This window comes from Populus nigra, chromosome 1 (genome assembly GCF_951802175.1).
Source record: "Populus nigra chromosome 1, ddPopNigr1.1, whole genome shotgun sequence".
NCBI lineage: Eukaryota > Viridiplantae > Streptophyta > Magnoliopsida > Malpighiales > Salicaceae > Populus > Populus nigra.
The window spans coordinates 19,530,243-19,550,011 of NC_084852.1; the positions used below are offsets into that span (position 1 = coordinate 19,530,243).

General features: G+C 30.2%; 1 protein-coding gene across 1 annotated transcript; it reads right to left on the minus strand.

Moving 5' to 3' along the window:
- Positions 1-15,500: 15,500 nt before the first annotated feature.
- On the minus strand, positions 15,501-17,915 carry LOC133701443 (probable indole-3-acetic acid-amido synthetase GH3.1). Its single transcript, XM_062125366.1, has 3 exons — positions 17,510-17,915; positions 17,291-17,392; positions 15,501-17,170 (listed from the first exon to the last, which is right to left on the minus strand). The coding sequence occupies exons 1-3, from the start codon at positions 17,827-17,829 to the stop codon at positions 15,802-15,804; spliced, it is 1,791 nt and encodes a 596-aa protein (XP_061981350.1). The 5' UTR covers positions 17,830-17,915; the 3' UTR covers positions 15,501-15,801.
- Positions 17,916-19,769: the final 1,854 nt, after the last annotated feature.

The following is a 19,769-nucleotide window of genomic DNA, read 5'->3' on the forward strand; positions in this document are numbered from 1 at the left end:
TAAAAAAACCACGTGATCTCAAGTCAATCAACCAATCTCGCGACGCAATTCATGCATATTATCGGATTCAAAAAAAAGTTTATCCCATAAATTATTTTGCATTAGATAGATTTATATGACAATAAAGCGCATGAGAATTTTTTATATGAAATATTTTTTAAAAGAAAAAAAAACCATTACAGTTGTGTTGGGACTGAGATAACAAAAGCAAATTATTGATAACAAAATGGTCAGACTATATTTTTTTGGTTTTAAGTTAAATAAAAAAAAGATAATCGATAACAAAATGATGAAATTGTATTTTTTTTCTTTTAAATTAAAACTGCATTAAAAAAATAGACTAGATGTTGTGGCTTAACTCGTCGAACTCACATTCCGTCATATAAACTCTATTAGATTCAATATTTTATTTTTATAAATTTACAGTTAACCTAAATATACTAAAAAACAAAAACAATCAAAAAAATCCCAACACCCTCAGCCTAGGAAAGGAAGAGCCCATACATGTCCGCTTTTCATTTCATGATTTGGTGTGAATTACACTCTGCCTTCATAGTTTGAAAAATTATACTTTACCTCTTGTAGTTTATAATTTGAATAATACTTTACATCCATTTAAAAAAATCAACAAAATTTGTCTATATATTTATAAGATTGCTATTATTTTTTAAAAAAATAAAATATAGTGAAAATTATCACTCTAATTCCCCGTACTTTTACCGGCAACAATAAGCATCACATTTTCATAACCAACAAACACTCTTTCATTTCAATCCACTGCTAACAAAAAATTATAACCATTCCCCAACCTTTGCCAATCTTTTTCACCAACAAATTTTAGTCATTCCCAAACCTTTTTCGGCTATGATCACAAATAATTCCCAAACCTTTTCTAGCTAATATGTAACAACCTCAACAATTTCATACATTTTAAGCTTTGTTTCCTATAAAAAAATCTCTAATATTTTTGGTGAATTTTTTTATATAAGCTTAGTTCTATGAGAATTTTATTGAAATTTTGACAGAACCTCCTCTATACTAAGAGATCTCAAGTTATCAATAAAATACCCATAACACTTTGACATACTCATCACACACGCAGCTCAATCATTGTCCAACCATCCTGGACTCACCATTTCACTACACATGTAATCACAATCATTGCGATTCATTTTAATATCATATCATGCATTTAATTATAATGTTCAAGATTCAATTCAAAGATCTATAATTATAAGTTATATGGTACTATTAGTCTAAGCAACGACAAAAAGGTATAAATACATCAGTATATACTACCACAAATAAGTTGGAGTTATAATTACATCATTTAAGAGAAATTGATATTCAGTTACTAAAAGATAATTATTACAATCATTTACAAAATTAACAAAAGATCCCTAGATATCTATTACGTTGCTCGAGGCTAAAAAGGACATGTAATTATTATACAAGTGACCAATTACGTATTATAACAATATATTACTTAAACAATTAAGATAATTGCAGTGGTATGTTTAAAAACAACTTATTCTACAGTCTTATTTTATTACTATTCACACAATTCATCTTTAATTTACATGGTTTATTTTTTTTGTCAATATTTCTTATTTATCATCATTTCTAATACACATTCTCTTTTCTAAATTAAAAATCTCAATATTAAGCTCTTTTCAACTACTACTCAATATGGGGTAATTCCTGTTTCTCCCAAGTCTATATGGTATTTCCTCTTACAAAAATCTAAATTCTCTACCCATTACTAGGTTAAACTCCCACATCCAGGAATCTAATTTTCATTCCTTCATACCAAAAATTAATCCCAATACCAGAAAGGATTAATTCCTTATATCCATTACCAGACTTCGTTTCTATTATCAAGAACAAATTTCTTCTACCCTTTTACCGGGCATTAATCCCATCACCATGACCAGTTTCACTACCCCTTACCGGGCATTAATCTCATCAACAAGAAATTACTTTCTTCCTCAATATATACTTTATAGATTAAATATACAAAATAACATAACATATCAAAAACATTATAACAACAATCTAACAAAAACAAATGTTAATGTATTGGACACTTACCTGCAATTGAAGATTTCAGAGTGTCTCCTTGTTGTTGCATAACTCTCAATGCCTCTCATGTATCAACAAGCATATAAAATTTTCTTATTATATTCATTACCAAATAAATTCTTATTTCTAGACATTTATCTAACAATTTAAACCTCACGAATTTTTGTTCAATGAATAATCGACTCTTAACATTGTTTTATGTTTTAATCATAATTGAAATTGTAAAACTCTATTTTATGCATGTTTTATTTATATGGAAAGATAAAAACATATTTATAAAACTTTGATGAGAACATTAAACTCAGTTCTGTCATCTAGACACCTAAAATCACAAATTATAGCAGTATATGGAAATTGCCATGTAAATCTCAGTTTACACCTTTCTTTGATTTTTATTTCATATTTGGAGTTTCATAACTCCAATTTAAATGAGACCAATACTTAATACTAATTGTCCTCTGGGTTCTTAATTAATTTCTTCTTTCCATTTATCAAGTGTCTCGTCACTTTTATTTCTTTTCAATTTCATTTTTAAAATACCCTCCCTATTTTTTTATATTAAAAATTCCCTAAATCTTAATTTAATCCACTTTATTTCCGATTAATTTTATTTACTATTTTATTCCTTTATGTTTTTAGTCGGGATTTTACACACTATTACAAACAATTTGTAGACATTTCCCTTATAATTTCAACCATTTCTCCCAAAATTTTCAACCATTGCAATTAAACAACTCATCAAAATCATTTACAGCAACAAGTTCTTGTCACTTTCATCAATATTCTCAACCATAATCTAACATTTTATTTCAATCATTTTTTGTAAACATTTTCAACTATAACAATCAAAAAACTCATCAACATCATTCAGAGCCAACAAATCCCAACCATTTCACTCAATATTTTCAAATGTGTTCCTCAAACATATCCTTTAAGACATTATAAAAGCATTTAAAATTGAATAAAAGCATGTTTTCTTGACATATAAAAGCATGTCTTCTTGACATATAAAAGCATGCATAATCATTTAAAATTAACATATAAATAACATAAGCATGCACACAATAAGTATCCATAATAAAAATCTACAAACATGGTATTTTAAATGGCTAAATTATTGTAGTCTTGCCTACAAAATATTCTTCACTGAAATGGTATTTTTTTAGTTTTTTATTTTTAATTTCACCCTTTAACAATCCAATCTTTTTTTAATTATTATTTTTTTCCATTTTATCCTTCAATATTAGTTGTTTGGAAATTATGCTATGTAATGTTTTCTTTATTTCTATTTGGTTATATATCGGTCATATTTTTTTTTCTCTTGATTTCAATTTTTAACATTAGATATGTTGAAAGTGGGGTTTTATAATTTTTGTATATTAACACTAAAAGGTGTGGCTAAATCAATATAGCCACACTCATAAATAATGTTTCATGTTTTTTTTTTTAATTTCATCACTCAATATTAGTTGTTTTGGGAATTGTGTTTCGTATTTTTTTTTTGTTGGGTTTTTTTCGTAACACAAAGGACCTGTAATTAAATATTTAATGCATCAAATTAAATTACAATTGTCGCACCCAATATCGTGGCAGCCTTAAAAATAAATAAAATAAAAAGAACAGATATCTGGCATCTTGTTCTTTTATTAAAAAAGTTCTGGTTTAAGGAGTCGCTACCTAGTATTATGGTCCCTAAAAACCCTAACTAGTCAACAGAGATTTTATGGTACGAGACTGGTTTGTGACTAGAGAATGTATTAACACCCCTAGCACACCTTATATGAGGTAAACTGCATTGCTGGTTTTAAATTGCTAAGAGTTTGTTGATTTATGCTATGATGGTTTATCTATAATATTACTGACTCTGGCGTTAGTGAATATTCGATTACGGATACTTCCAACTCTAGCATTGGTAAATATTACGTAGCTAAAAACAAAAATAAATGGTATTCCTGACTCTGGCGTCAGTGAATAAACCAATAAAATGAATTTAAATCTATTCATGCATATTGTTTTTTAAAAAAAGGTATAGTACACCAAATTTACATTTCACAGTAAAAATCCACAGATTAATTACACAGTGAAATACTTAAAAAAATACAAGAGACTTATAAAAAAATTCAAAAGGGCCCACAAATATTTTTGGAATTATATATATAAAGTTTTTGGCCAAATATCAAAACAAAAAGAGAATAAAATAAAGGGGATTAGGCCAGTTGGGCCTGAGACCCAACCGAACTTTTCTTTTTTATTTTCTTATTTATTTTTATTTTTTATTTTTTTGGGGTCAGGTCCAGCTCGGCCTATATGGCGGGGCTGGACCTAGTTCTGGAGAAAGGAAGCTGATGGTGATGCTGACCTCCTATGCTGGTTTCCTGGTTCTGGAAAAGAGGAAGCCGATGGTGACTTAGCTCCTCTGTTCTCTGTGTTCTTTGCTTTGCCGTTTGGTTTCTCTTGTTTTTGTTCCTTTACTCCTCTGTTACTGTCTCCCTGTGCTGCCCAATTCTCCTTAACGTCTCCCTTTGTTTCTTTTTATTCTCCTTTTCTTTGTCCTTTAGCTCCCTTCTCTGCTCCTCCCCTGTTCTTTCTTTCTTTTTCTTTTTTATGTACTCTCTCCTCTCTCTTTTTTTCGTCCATTCTCAGCTCATGTGTTGTTCGTCTCTCTGTGGTTCTTCCTTTTCTTCTGGTTTTCTATCTGTTTTCTGTTTCCCGATGTTATGTCCTCTCTTCGTTTACTCCCCTGTTCTCCTTTGCATCCGTCTGTTCAGGGGGTGTTACAATCGGAGACAAGGCTAGTTGGTGCTCATTCGTTGGCCGGCAATGCTTCTCTCTGTTTTTATCTCATTTGCTTCTCCAGTCTTCCACTAGTTTTTTTTTGTGTTCTTCCCTGGGTTACTCCTCTAGTTTTTTTTCTTTGGTTTGTGTTTTCGGCCCCCTCTCTCTCCTACCTCTTTTCTCCTGTCTTTTTTTTATCCCTCTTAATTGTTCGGTCCCTTCGCTGGCATTTATAGCCAGGGAATGCATGCATTTTCCCTGATAATAAAAACATTTAAGACCATTATTGCAAGAGTAATGGTAACAGTCGGCGATGGCAAGGGCATCCGTTTTTTTTCCTAGCTTTATAGCCAAATGAATGCCATACATTTTAGTAACGTATTGCATTATGGGCAACTGAGGCTAATTGTTTCTTCTTCTTCTTGCTGAAACGGCTTCCCTGGTGCAATTAAAAAGGTGATGAACATTGTCCTTTGAAACGGTGTTGTTCTAAAATGTGAAATGGTCATTTTCAGTTTGGTCACTCAAGTTCTGAAATTTTGTAGTTAAGTCCTTGGATAAATTGTAATTGGACCCCTGAACTTTAATTTCTTTCAAATAAAATCTAAATTGACTTAAAAAATAATTTTTCTTACAATCAAACCCTCCATAAATTCAATTAAACCTTCAATAAAATTTAATTGAGTCTATAAACATCTGATTTTGGACTTTTCTTCCTCAAATTGAATTTTTCTTGTCAACATGGCTCTCATCAGTCAAAAATATACTGTCAAATTTCAATCCTTGTATTTATGAACCTCCTCAACTAATTTCTAGCCATTTTTTAGACACTCTAGCATCCACTTCTCGCTGCTACTATATTTTTTTTTGTTTTCTTTCGAATATTTTTTTTATTTTCTTCTTTTTTTCTTTTTTGTAAGGGGATCTAAAAATGAGTAACAACAACAATATTCAATATTTATTATTGAATTACAATATTCAGTACAAATTCTCTTGTTCATCTTTAATATAGTCATGGTGTCAGCGTCATTAATTTCCATATTTACCAATAATTCATCTGGCAATCAAACTAATGCCACTACTCTAGTAACACATCAATCTGGCAAGAAATGTGATTGCTAATAATCTGGTAACCCCTCATAGTTACCAATATTTTCGGCAATCCATTTGATTGCCATTGAACCGATAACTCCTCACGGTTACCTATAAATCCAGCAATTCCTATTATTGTTAATATTCTGGTAACTCCTCATGGTCACCAATAATTTTGGCAATCAATCTGATAGCTATTAATCCAATAACCCTTCATGGTTACCAATAATTCCTACAATGCATTTGATTGCCAATATTTCGGTAACTCCTCACAGTTACCTATAAATCTGGCAATTCCTATGTTTCATTATTCTAGTAACTCCTCATGATTGCCTATAAATTCAGCAATTCCTCTGATTGCAAATAATTTTTTAACCCCTCATGGTTATCCATAAATCCTGTAATTTCTCTAATTGTCAATAATTCGGTAATCCCTCATGGTTATCCATAAATCTGTTACTATTTTTATCCTCTTAGTTTCTTGTGTGTGTGTGTGACAACTAGGGGTGTTCAAAAAAACTAAAATACCGATTAAACTGAGAAAACCAGAAAAAAATAACTAAAAAAACCGAACCGTGAAAAAAACCGATTAAACCAATTAAAATATTGAAAAAACCGACTGGTTCGGTTCGATTTAAGTTTTTTAAGCCTGGAACCAAAAAAACCGAACCCGAATCGAACCGAAAAAACCCGGAAACAAACCAAGCCAAACCAAGCCAAAGCGAAAAAACCGAGCCAAACCAAAAAAACCGAGCCAAACCGAAAAAACCGAGCCAAACCAGTTTTTGTTCTAAAAAACCAAACCAAACCGAATCAAAACCGGTTGGTTTGAACCGATTTCGGTTGCGTTTCGGTTTTTTTTTAAATCGGTTTGGTTACTTTTTTTGATAAAAACCGAATCGAACGGAAAATAAACACCCCTAGTGACAACACATCTAATAACTGTAAAATTTAAAAATACAATTATAAACATGAATTCCAAAATTTAAATGAGGTGAAAAACACCTATTTCCTGCTCGCGACGGTCCAACTCCTCCTACCCGAGATCCTATCCTAGCAACCTCTCCTGGAATAATAGAATTCTGACTTATTATAAACTTCTTCATAAACTCAATGTGCTTAATTTCAAGGCACGATAAATTATTTAATAAAATTATCGCCTCAAATAGTCCAATTACTTATAAACCATATCAAAAAGACCATTTCATTATCAATCAACATATACTAATTCATTCTAAATTCTAGTAAATTTCAAAACATCATCAACATGTTTACATTAACAAAATAAACATGATTTCACCATATTCATATAATTTTGCCTTGGTTAGTTCATCATTCATCATACAACAATTCACTTAACTATTTAAGTTCTCATTTCTTCTTCTTCTTTTTTTTTCCTTTGAGTAACCCTTATTTTTTAGTAACAACTTCTCTTCATCACATTACGTAAACTATTTCTTCCTCTAATACAACTTCATCTCTTGCTATAATTCACTCACATTTTTGTCATATACAAATTTATATCAAATGTTTTCTATTTTCACCTACCATGATCCTCCCCCTTCCAATAACCTTAATTTTTTCTTTAACTTTTTTAGATTTACACATGTGTACACATTCAAGACATACTAATTTAATTCACTCCTAAATTTCTTCGTTCATGGTCGGCTATACACCATAAGACACAACGATGAGTTTTGTCAAAGTTTGTTATAATTTCATTGGTAGCAAAACTATATACAAACCAATAGTCCTAATTCAAACTCATTTTTTAGAAACCTCAATTCATCCATAACAAACCTTAAAGACAACTTGAGAATTTCAACTCAATTTATTTACTTTTCATGTAAATTTGTTAAAATTAAAGGAGAATACCTTACCAAAAACTTGTACACGCCTTAAATATGCTCTAAATAACTTCATAGATTTTCCTTTCTCTCCTCCTTCCTTGTTTGGCCTTCTTTTCCCATTTTCTTTTACCTCCTTTTACTTTATTTCATCTTAATTTAGTGTTTAACACACTTAATTTCTACTAATCTTCAAGATTTTCTCTCTAATTTTCACTTTCTCCTAAGTTTCCCTAGAATTCTATAGAGTTCTCTCTTTTTCTCTCTTTCTATGTTGGCCGGCCAAGCCTCCTCTCTCTCTCTCTCTCTCTCTCTTTACACACACATCATAATTTGATTAATTCCCTTTATGTCCCACTTTTCAACCTTTTATTTTCTGGGTAAACTTTTATCCATTCAAAATGTTGTTTACACTAAATTCATTTTCTTAAAACCCTTTCACCATAATTTTGTTTAATTTCTCCCATCAATAATTATTCCCACAAGGTAAATATTTATTTCCATCATTTAACTTATTGTTTCCTTTCTTAATTTTATTAGTTTATTCACAAGGGTTTACATAATCCATGTCTAATGGATTAATTTTTTTTTCTTGATTTCAAAGATTGGATCTGTTGAAAATGAAGTTTCATATATATTTTTTTAAAAAAGTTATTCCGGACTCAAGATCCAGATCATGAGTTTAACAAGTTAGTTAGGTTGACTCGAATTTTTTTTCTTTTTACTTTTTAATTGATCTTTCTTTTGATTTCATCATTTATTGAAAATTGTGCTTCATAATGTTTTTGGATTTACTTTCTATAGGGATGTCTAGATCTCATGACCCGGGTCACGGGTTTGGCTAACACCCAGGTTGACTTAGGTAGTTTTTTTTATCATTTTTAATTTCATCCTTTAATATTGGAATAATTAGAAGTTGATCTTTATAATTTATTTTGATTTTTTTCTAAAAGGTTATCGCAGTCTCATCGCTCGGGTTATAGATTTAGTAGGTTAACTCAAGTCAATCCAATATATTGTTGTCTCAATATTTAAAAAAAGTATCATTTAATATATTACTATATTAATATTTAATAAAGATTTTATTCAATATATGTTATTTTGAGTTCATGATTTTAATGTCAAAGAATCATCTCAACCCAATAGCTTAAGCTGTTAAGTGAGGTTCCATGATATGATTTATATTATTCTCTAACACATTTCCTCAAGTGAAAACATTTTAGGGTTGAAACTTGCACAGTCTCACAATATCTTATGCTTAATTTTTATCAAATAAATAAGGATGGTGAGATTCGAACTCGTGACCGCTTAGTGATCAAGGCTTTAATACTATGTCAAAGAACAAATTTAACCCAACAACTTAAATTTTTAAGTAAGATTTCAAGATATAATTTATATTATTCTCTCACATTTAAATTATTTTTAAAAATAATATGGCTAATGACACAACACAAAAAATAATATAATAATCATACTTATTATGCGAACTCATAATCCCTGATTGATATCAAAAACTTTATGCCAAAAAGGAAATGCGAGGAGCAAACCCCACTTCTAGGTCAAGAACTTTTGTAGCCGAACTTTTCAATCTATCACGAATATGATTTTGAAAAAACAAAAAGAAAAATTATTCATCTTTATCGTTTGATGAATTGACTACTATGCTTGCTAATTACAATGCACCTACTTTTGCAATGAATAATAATAATACAACATGCATACATTGAAAACACTAAAAAAATGCCATAAATTGAATAAACTCAAGAGATTGGATCGCACAGGAGCAGGTGTGATTTCAAAGATGGCTGGCTAATGAGGAGGGTCCGTTGTGTGATCACTACGTTGGACAAACAATGAATTGTTTCATGACAAACCCAAGTGTACCTGGACTCCTACAAGCGTAAATAGTATGTGCCCGTTTGTCTTTGTCTTTAAAAAAAAAATTAAATTTTTTTATTTTTTCATTTTAAATTTATTTTTATAGTATTTTCATATTATTTTAATTTACTAATATCAAAAATAAATTTTAAAATATAAAATAATATTATTTTAATATAATTTAAAACAAAACATATTTTAAAAAACAGTCACTAATATAATTTAACCACGTGATAAATATGAAGCAGGTGAGAAATGTAGGGATCGTTTTGAAAAGGCGGTCCAACCTGTGATTTTTAAAATTTTAATTTTTTTTGTTAAAAAACCTTTTTTTATGTTTTTGAATCGTTTTGATGTGCTGATCTCAAAAATAATTTTTTAAAAATAAAAAATATATTATTTTAATATATTTTTAAATAAAAAAATATTTTAAACCACAACTATAATTATAATATCAATCAAGTCCATAGAGGGAGTGGTCCAGGTTCTCACCAACTGCCGATTAGAGTAATATTGGTCTTGTTTAGGAAAGGTCCGACATATTTTAGGAGTTCTAGCCATCGGATCGATGAAGGTAGAGAATATGATAGTTGTAATTTAAATATTTTTTATTTTAAATTGTATTAAAATAATATATTTTTTATTTTTTAAAAATTACTTTTTAGATTAGCACATCAAAATAATCTAAAAATATATATATATATAAAAAAATTTTAACAAAAAAAATTAAATTTTAAGGGAATGTAGTTTCAACCGCATTCCCAAACAAGATCTAATACACTAATAGTTATCGACCAGCAAAATAGTTGGGAAAACATGGAGCAAGGTGCTGCAAATTTTTTTTATTATTAACGTGGAAATCTGGGTCGGTTTACACGCACCTCGACTAATCTCACGAGCTCTGAAGTTAACGATCATGTAAGTCACCCGTAGCCATCATATTAGTAACCACAGGGCTCGAACTTGAGATCACAAAAAAATACATCTCTTAATTCTAAGCTCTTATCACTAGTTCATCTACTAAATGGTTAGGTATTGTAATTTTTTGTTAATATGGGCTGTTATAGTTCATGTATTAACTAGCTTGCCTTGGCTTAGAGCAGGTGCGTGTGTTTTTTCCTTCTTTTTTTTTTCTTTTTTTTTAGTGTGGTAGTAAGAGAGAAAGGCAACAGTATCCATTTATATTACTTGCTTGGTATGATCAAGGGGCCTTAAATCTTAGATTTATTGATTCTCTAAGCTGTCATCCACCTCATTTCCATGGCCAATCTATTGGCAGACAGTCTTGATAATTCACTGACAAAGGCAAGGAAAGAAAAGTTGAATATAAAGTGAATGTTTAATAATGCAGTGTTTCTGTAAAAGTATATTTTAGTTAAAAAATATATTTTTATAAATTTTTTATTTTTGTTATTAACACATTAAAACCATTAAAAATAAATTAATTTTTTTTTGACAAAAAAGCATGTTGAATTGAAAAAACAAACACATCTCATATATATAATGGTAACTTTCTCGGCAATTTTCTTAGTAGAAATATCACGTTATCGTATAATTTGTCTTTTTGAATCTCACTGTAATACCTTCTGTAATGTCGTCAGTATATATCGACACATGTTTTTCATCGGCATATTTATGCATTAATTTTACTGTTTGGTTAATTTTATTGGTGATGTTATTTGTAAAATTTACATGTCATTGAATATATACCGTAATAATATTTTTGTTGGTTTTTATTGATGAATTTAATGATGAAAAATTCCGTTAATAAATATCACTATAATATATTAAAATAAATTATTAATATTTTTGTTTATATTTATTAAATTTATAGTAATGATGGAGAGAACAAGTGATTAGGTTAAAGTCTGCCTCGTGAATTTTAAGAGCTGCCTCCTGAATTTTAGTGCCGTTGAACATCTATCCAATTATCCTAAAGCAGACAGAAAAAAAAAAAAAAAAAAGTGGACATCATAAACTTTTTATCTTGACCTGGCTATAATGTGCAGCTGCTGTCGTGAAGCAGGGTTTTCATTAAAAGTAAAGTAAATATCCTCTTCTAAAAGTTTAATAATACAAAACATAAATCAAAATAAAATTATAAATAATTCCTAATTTCCTAAAAATCAGCTGTCTTATTGAATGAAGCTAACGAAATCCTAAAAATATATTGACAATTAAATAAATATTATAATAAAAATAATTAAACATAATTTTATTTTTCTTTTTTTTATTACTTTCTCAAAACCAAATTCTCTCAATAATTAGTGGTTATTTTTAATTTTTCATACAATCTTATAAAAAATTAATGATTATTTTTCACATTTTTTTTATTATTCAAAAATGGTGATTCTCCATATAACTAGTTTACAAAAAGTAATGATCGTTTATCAAGAAATTTTACTATAATAGAGGTTTTGATGATTGATAATTAATAATTCACCATGTAATTAGATGCATTACCACGTTCTTTTTTAGCTGGTATAATACTTGTCATCGATGGTTGGATGATTTGTCACTAATGAGTCTCTTTTTTTAATTCTTTTTTTTTCTTTTTTTTTCTCTCTCTCCACTCCTAAAAATCACAAATTGGTCTTCTTCTTCTTCTTCTTCTTCTTCTTTATATGTGATTAAATCATTTTTTTTATTTCTTATTTTTATCCTTGACTCTTTAATAAAAGTTTTATTTTTTTTTAATTTAGTCATTCAATTCCAATTTTTAATATATTATACATTTCAATTTGAACCTTATTATTTTGATTTTTTAATTTCTTTAGTCTACCCTTTTATAAAAGTTTTTTTTTCTCAATTTCACCATTCAATCCAAGTTTATTTAATGATATTGTTTTCAATTTGATCCTCAATTTTTATTATTTTTTGTTTGAGTTATTTTTCTCTTCAATTTAACACTGCAAACAAAAACTTGTGTCCTTTTTTCTTGTAATTTCTTTTTTTATCATTTTTCCTTTTGTATAAGTGTTATTTCTTTTCAATTTAATTCTTCAATTTTAATTTTTCAAATATTCGTTTTTTTATTTGGTACTTAACCTTCGGATTTCTTATTTTTTTTCCTTATTTCTTTTATAAAAGTTTTATTGGTTTTTAATCTTACCCTTTAATCCAAGTTTATGGTGTGTTATTTGTTTTTTCAATATTACCCTCATTCTTATTTTTTTTAGTTATTTTTATTTTCAATTTAACCTTACAATAAAAAAAATTAGTTGCCCTCTAATTTACTTTTTATTTTGATTTTCATCCCATTCTTTTAATTACTATTTTTTTATTTTAGATTCTTTTTAGTAGTTAATTCTTTTTTTCTCATTATATTCTTTAGAGTTTGTTGACCTTGCCAATTTTTTTTTAATCCAATTTCATGCTCCCATTGTTTTTTTCCAACGTATCATGATTTTTGTAAAAACATTTATCCAACTAATATCATTGTCTTTTCTTTTATTATCTAATTAAAATAAAATCAACTTATTAATCACAGTCGGTGTTATAAATCGAATAGTTAATATCTCTTATTTCTTTAAAATGTGTTTTCATTGTAGCAATACACTATTTATAGTGTAGAGTGAATTGCTATAATGAAATTATTTATTTACCTTTAAGGGAGAAAAAATTAGGCCTTGAGGCTTGGGTTTTTTTGGCTTTTTTTACCAGGGCATTGGTCATTGAAAGATTAGGGGTGTATGTATCTTTTTCTTTTTTCTAAACAATAAAAATATTCTTTTACCCCTAAAGTGAACAAAATTTAAAATTGTTGACCAAGGGCTTTCTTGATGTTTTGAAAATTTCTTAACAGTAAAAATACTTATTTGCCCTCAAGATCAAAAAATTATTGGGCTACTGAACAAGTGGTTTTTCCGGTTTTCTCATTGTCTATGTACAGTACAAGTACAAGTACGAATTTAACCTTAGATTAGACAAAATAAAAGTAGCTTTGCATTTGAGGGTATTTTTATAATTTTTCATGAGTATTTTGTGTAATTAACAAGGTCATGAAAGGGTGTTTTGGTATTTCTCACATTTACTTTTGATTATTTCAATTAGAAAATTGTTGGCAAGTATTGATAATGCGTCAGCGAGTGGATGACATCTGTATCATTTAGGCGGCACATGTTACACCATCCAGTGACCAAATTTAGCCTTCTGTCATCTTCTTGGATGCGCAATTGGGTCCTCTTCCACACGGAATAACGCGTGTCGGTTTATGGTGGTCGGATTTTCACCAACGATCGTTTGTTTTTTTCTCCTTCTTTTCTCTCTCCTTACAAATAAAGTAAACATTTATCCTCTTTGTTTTTAATTTTTCAATTTTAGTCCTCATTCTTTTAATTTCTTATTCAATTCTTATTCCATTTATAGTTTTAGTTCTCATTCTTTAAATTTCTTATTTCATTCTTATTCTTTTTAAAGAAGTTTTTTTTTTTAATTTAGTCCTTCAATTATAATTTATTATTTTTTTTAATTTCAGTCTTCATTCTTTTAATCTCTTATTTTGTTTTTATTCTTTTTATATAAGTTTTTTCTTTCTTTTCAACTTAGTCCTTCAATTATAATTTCTCAAATGTTTTGTTTTTCATTTCAATTCTTATTTTTTTATTTGTAATTTTTTTTCATGTGCCCTTTTTTTGAATTTTTTTTTGCTTTCAATTTCATCCTTCAATCAAAGTTTTTTTTTCAATGTAACCCTTATTCTTTTAATTTTCTTTTTTTTGTTAAATCTATTTTTCAATTCAATTCAACCCTCCAATTGAAAATGTTTATTTGACCTCTAACTAATGTTCTTTTTTTTCACCCTTAATTTTTTTTATATCCTTTTGTATAATTAATTTTTTTTTCTGGTTTCATCTTTCGATATTTGTTTTGTCGAGGATTCGACTTTGTGCAATATTATCATTCTGCATTAGTTTTTTTTTTAAAAAAAAATCTATTGGTTTTGTGATTATCTTTAATTTTGCTTTCCAATAGATTTATCACAGTTTTATGGTTTATATCACAAATTTTGCATATTATTTTTTAATATAAGTTTTTTGAGAATTTTTTTGTTTGTGTTTGTGTTTGATTTTTCAAGATATTATTTCTAAAAAAAAACATTCTTTTTTAAATAATATTGTTGATGTGTTGGGCCTTGCATGATATTTTTTAAGGGCATGAGTTTATTTAATTAGTCTTATTTGTGATTATCTTTGATTAGGTCATGAGTTTTTTAGTATATAGATTTATTTTTTTATTGATTTAAATAAACAAGTTAAGTAAACCTAATCAAATGTATATTCATCTCTCATTTTTCTCAATTTTCTTTTGATTATTATTATTATTTTTTGTTTATTTATATAAATAATTATTAATTTATTTAATTAGATGTTTGCATATGTTTTTTTATTTATACTTTCAAATTTTTTATATAAGAAAACACATCGAAACAGTATGCATACTTATTATTATTTTTTTTTAAAAATATAATCCACTGATAAGCGCGGATTAGACAACTAATATTATTATATTATTATGATTAATTAATAATACTCATCCAACGCCCGAATCTCTACAGATGAAATGGTGATTTTGTAACTTCTTGCTGTAATATTTCAGACCTTTCCTTTTTATCTTTTCACTTCACTTTCTTGGGAGACCCACAGAACATTGAAGAAATTACCCAGAAGAGGACCATATATATTATGGTCTATGCTCTTTTGCTTTAATCTCTGTACTCTAATAGTCTTCTATGCAATCCGTTCCTGTCGGCATTTACTGAATCGATCATCGGCATGTTTTCGCCCGCACGAAAATGATATAAACATGTCAAAAACGACAAAAAAATAAAAAAAAATACACGGTCCACCGCATCTGAAAGAAACATTTCATGCACTAGACAAACATCTCAGTCAAGGTCAGATCATTTCCACAGGTTAGCTGAACCAAAACACAAAACCTGACCCTGACACATCCTAATCAAAATGCCCTTTAACCTTTTGTCACAAAAGCTACTCCTCATTCAAATGAAAAAAAAACACGCGCGCACACACACACACATTAAGGATTAATCTAACATTAATAAGTACTCTAATATTATTATTCTACACACCAATGGAGACTTGATTTTGGTTGGTGCCCAAAGAAATCACCTTCTTCTTTCCGGTGTCCAGTATGGCAAAGCTGGGCTGAAATGCTTGGATACAACCCTTGAATCAAGCAACTCCATGATTGGAGTAAAATTGACGCACCTTGGAACCTTATACTGATTGATGGATGCCCCTCTTGAAATTGCATAATCCATCAGCTCCTCAAATGTACCATTTTTTACCACACGTATCTCGAGTGGTCCAATCGAGTAATCTGCAACTCGGCCTTGTCGATACACTGAGTTCAAACATTCTTCCATAGCAAGGCAACATTGGTTTAGCACTTCGTCACTAGGAGAGTTGGCTGAGTCTTTGACCAATAATTCCCAGTAAATCACATAGTGTCCAGGAATTGTCTTTGTATCAGCATAGCTAGTGTATTCAACAACACTTGTGTTGAATTCACGTAGAAGTTGTGATGCGTTCTCAACTGCCTTTTGTAACTCAGCTTCATCTGTTTTGTCCGAGTCAATACTAAGCAATACATTCTTCCTCCTTACGAAATGAAATTGAGGGGCTGAGTTGTGGAACCCGGTAACTCGAAGGATGTCACCAACTTGGTACCTGTATAAACCGGCATAGGTTGTGATAACAAGCTCGTATTCCTTACCCAACTCAACATCAGCAAGGTCAACAAGTTTTGGAGTTGAATCATGAGTGAACCCAGCAGGATCGTGGGGTAAAAACTCGAAGTAAGCCATATTTGGCATGATTGTGTAACAAACTTCTGATGGCTTGCACATTGGATTCAGGTTTAACCCAAAGTAACATTCTGATGAGGCATACATAGTGCACGCCAAAGGTAAACCACCACTATAGTAGTCGAGGGTAGGGATATATTGGGCCATGGCTCCAGTGACAATCACATCAAGATATTTGGTGTTAGGCCAAATTCTTGTAATGATCCCTTCCCAGTTTTCCTTACTACACTCCATTCTGACAAACTCTGCAAGCTTTGGGTTTGGCTTCAGAATCTTTACCATGCAAACTTTGACGGAAGGGTCAGTTATTTCCTTGTTTAGCATTCCTGACTTGATATCATCAGCAAGTTCCCGCCAATGAAGTTGGAGAAATCTTATGGCACGGAGAAGGCCGGAAGCAAAGACTGCACCGACCCTGAGCACTTGTTCACGCTCTAGAAGGCCACAGAGCATCTGAGTGTACATGCTCTGGAATGAATCTGCACAAAGAATGGCCTCATTTGGGCTGGTGTACACATTGTAAGGATCATATGGACGTGTCTTGAAGTGGTCACTCTTGTAATAGCTCGTAAGCACCGGACGAGCCAGGAGACCTCCTGGGGTTCTTGTTTCAGATTTCACGAACAAGAAGTATAAGCCTTTGCCTTTGTCTAAGCCAGGCACGTAACTGGTGCATAAAAATTGCAATTTTATAAGTAAGACTCACACATGCATGTGAGCTGGAATTAAATGAAGCCCGCATAATTAACTTGAACGCGTTTATTGGGATTTTGTTTTTGGAACTTACAGGTTCATTACTGGCATGAGTAAACTATACAGTAATTGGCGACGATCCAGCTCTTGCTTAATTGTTGGCATGAGCTTTCTTTCGCCAGCAGATGTCCCAGAACTATAAAATTTCAAGAAGACAAAAACTTAGGCCAATAATCACAGTAGACTTTTTTAAAACCCAAACAGGCCAATTAATCAAGGAAACTTTATAGTATTATACTTGTATAAAACTCACCTAGTAAGGAATTCTGAGATGGGGTGAGTTGATAAGATGGAAGAGCGATCACCATTAGCAATTCGTTGGATTTCAGGCTGAAGATCCTCGTATCTGATCATGGGTAATTTAGACTTAAAAGTCTCACGGTCAGTTGCACCATCAAGGTTGAACCGTTTTAAGTACTCGACCTCAGCGTTTTGGATCAGGATTTTAGCCAAAACATCCTCTTGAACCGAGTCAGTATTTCTAGTTATTTCCTCAATGAATTGAAGAGCTTTAGCATCTTTCTCACACGCTGGAGGACCCAAAGGTGATGAAAGAGCATTATCAACAGCCATATAGAAAAAAATGAAAGATTTTTGACGAAGAAAAAAATTTGTCTTTGAAGAGAGGGATGGGGTGTGCTGCAGTAGATTTAAGAAATTGAGAGATGAGGAGTGAGGAGGGAGGGTGGGTTTGTTGGGCTTTATGTATGGGAAGCAAGTCAGTCAGCACTGGCATTACGTGAAGGAAAATGGTATGCCACGTCATGAGCCATGTAAGAGTGGGACCTAGTGGTGCAAAAGAGAGCTTGGAAGGAAGCTGACGGGTCTGTGTGGGACGGGAAATTTGGACACAAACAAACACTTGTGCCTTGACAAAATGTAGGGGTAATAGGAGACAAAGCGGGTCCTACAACTCGTAGACATGGCTAGAAATAAGGCAGGCATGTGGGGTTAGGTGACCGCCATGTCAGCGAAGAGTTGTGGGGCAAAATGGTATACGCGTCACCTACCACGCGGCTGCTTTGGGGGCATGGATGTGGGTCATTGATGGTGACGCAGTGCCGGCGTGAGAGACAGTTTTCACCGTTATATTGGCCTTGCCACATGAGACATGCTTATAATTTTCTTCAGTCCGCGGTCTTCTAACCACGTACCGTACATGTTACTATAAGTTTTGTTTAAGGTTATTCTCTAATTATTTTTTATTTATTATTAAATTCCGAGTTGTTAATCTATTCACAAGACTTTTATGTTAATATATATATATAGATTTAGATTTTAGCTAGGCAAGTAATTCATTGACCTTCAAATTATAACATTTCATGTCAGAATTTTTTAACATGTCAAAACATTATAATATTGAAATTGAAACGATCAACGTTAATTGCAAACTCCAATTTCTAAAACTTGAAACAATAAAATTAATTACTAGAGATATTTGTGTGCACTTATTGTATTTATTGTATTTGAGGTTGAAAAGTTTGTAAATAAATTTAAATTTATATATATATATATATATATATATTTTAGATTAGTGAGCAATGATATTTAATTTTTTATAATAAAACATGTTAAATATAAAAAAGCTTTTAAAAAAAGTCTACAGCTCATATAATTTTAAATCTATAAGCATATAAAATAATAACTCATGATGAGAAACATGTTTTCAATATAAATATAATACTAGTATATATACGAGACATATATTCAAACTTATAATTTATATTAATTTAAAGTTCTAGCATATATTCCAATAATAAAAATGTATATGCTAAAATTAAAATACAGAAGAGTATTTACCTCGTTGAAACACTTTAAAGCAATAAGACTTTTATTGTTGGTAAGGATGAATTTTTTATTTTTAAAATTTTAATATTCTTTACTTATACACCTAATATGTTTGTAATGTATCTCTCAAGATTTCAATAACATCAATTATATTGGTTTAGATACACTTCTAAATAATATTTTTCTGAATCAAATATTATATAACTCAAAAAATTTTAACAAGATAATTTTAAGTTCTAAATTAAAAAAATGATTGTTACATTAGTTGTTCAATTAAAAAAACAGTAAGCGGCATATACCTGTGGCCCTGCTGCTTATTTGGTAGACAAGACATCCTATTTTTAATTTTGTGTGACTAAGAACATGCTCTTTTTATTAATCCAGCTTGAACGGAAGAGTAACAAAAAAAAAAAAAAATCCTCAATTACGGTACCGTGTTGAGCAATACACAAGTTCTTAGTGTTTGAAGCATATTTATCAATCCAGGTACGGCAGACAAAGAGCTCATTGAGACATGGCAGAGATTTAATTAGGAATAGAACACCGACTCCACGAGACTCCCATGATTCCCATATTGTAATACAACAGGGGCAGCCACGTGTGTCTTATTTCCTCTTAACTTCCCTGGCTTCTTGTTTGAATTTTTTGTTTCTAACACGGCGACGAGGAATTGTTTTTTTTTAAAAAGCTACACACATGTTGTTTAATTTGATAAATTTTAAATT

Coding starts and splice junctions, on each gene's coding strand:
- LOC133701443 (XM_062125366.1), bottom strand. CDS start 17,829: ATGGCTGTTGATAATGCTCTTTCATCACCTTTGGGTCCTCCAGCGTGT. Junction 17,393..17,509: donor ATCTCAGAATTCCTTACTAG/GTGAGTTTTATA, acceptor GAAATTTTATAG/TTCTGGGACATCTGCTGGCG. Junction 17,171..17,290: donor CTCATGCCAGTAATGAACCT/GTAAGTTCCAAA, acceptor TTTATGCACCAG/TTACGTGCCTGGCTTAGACA.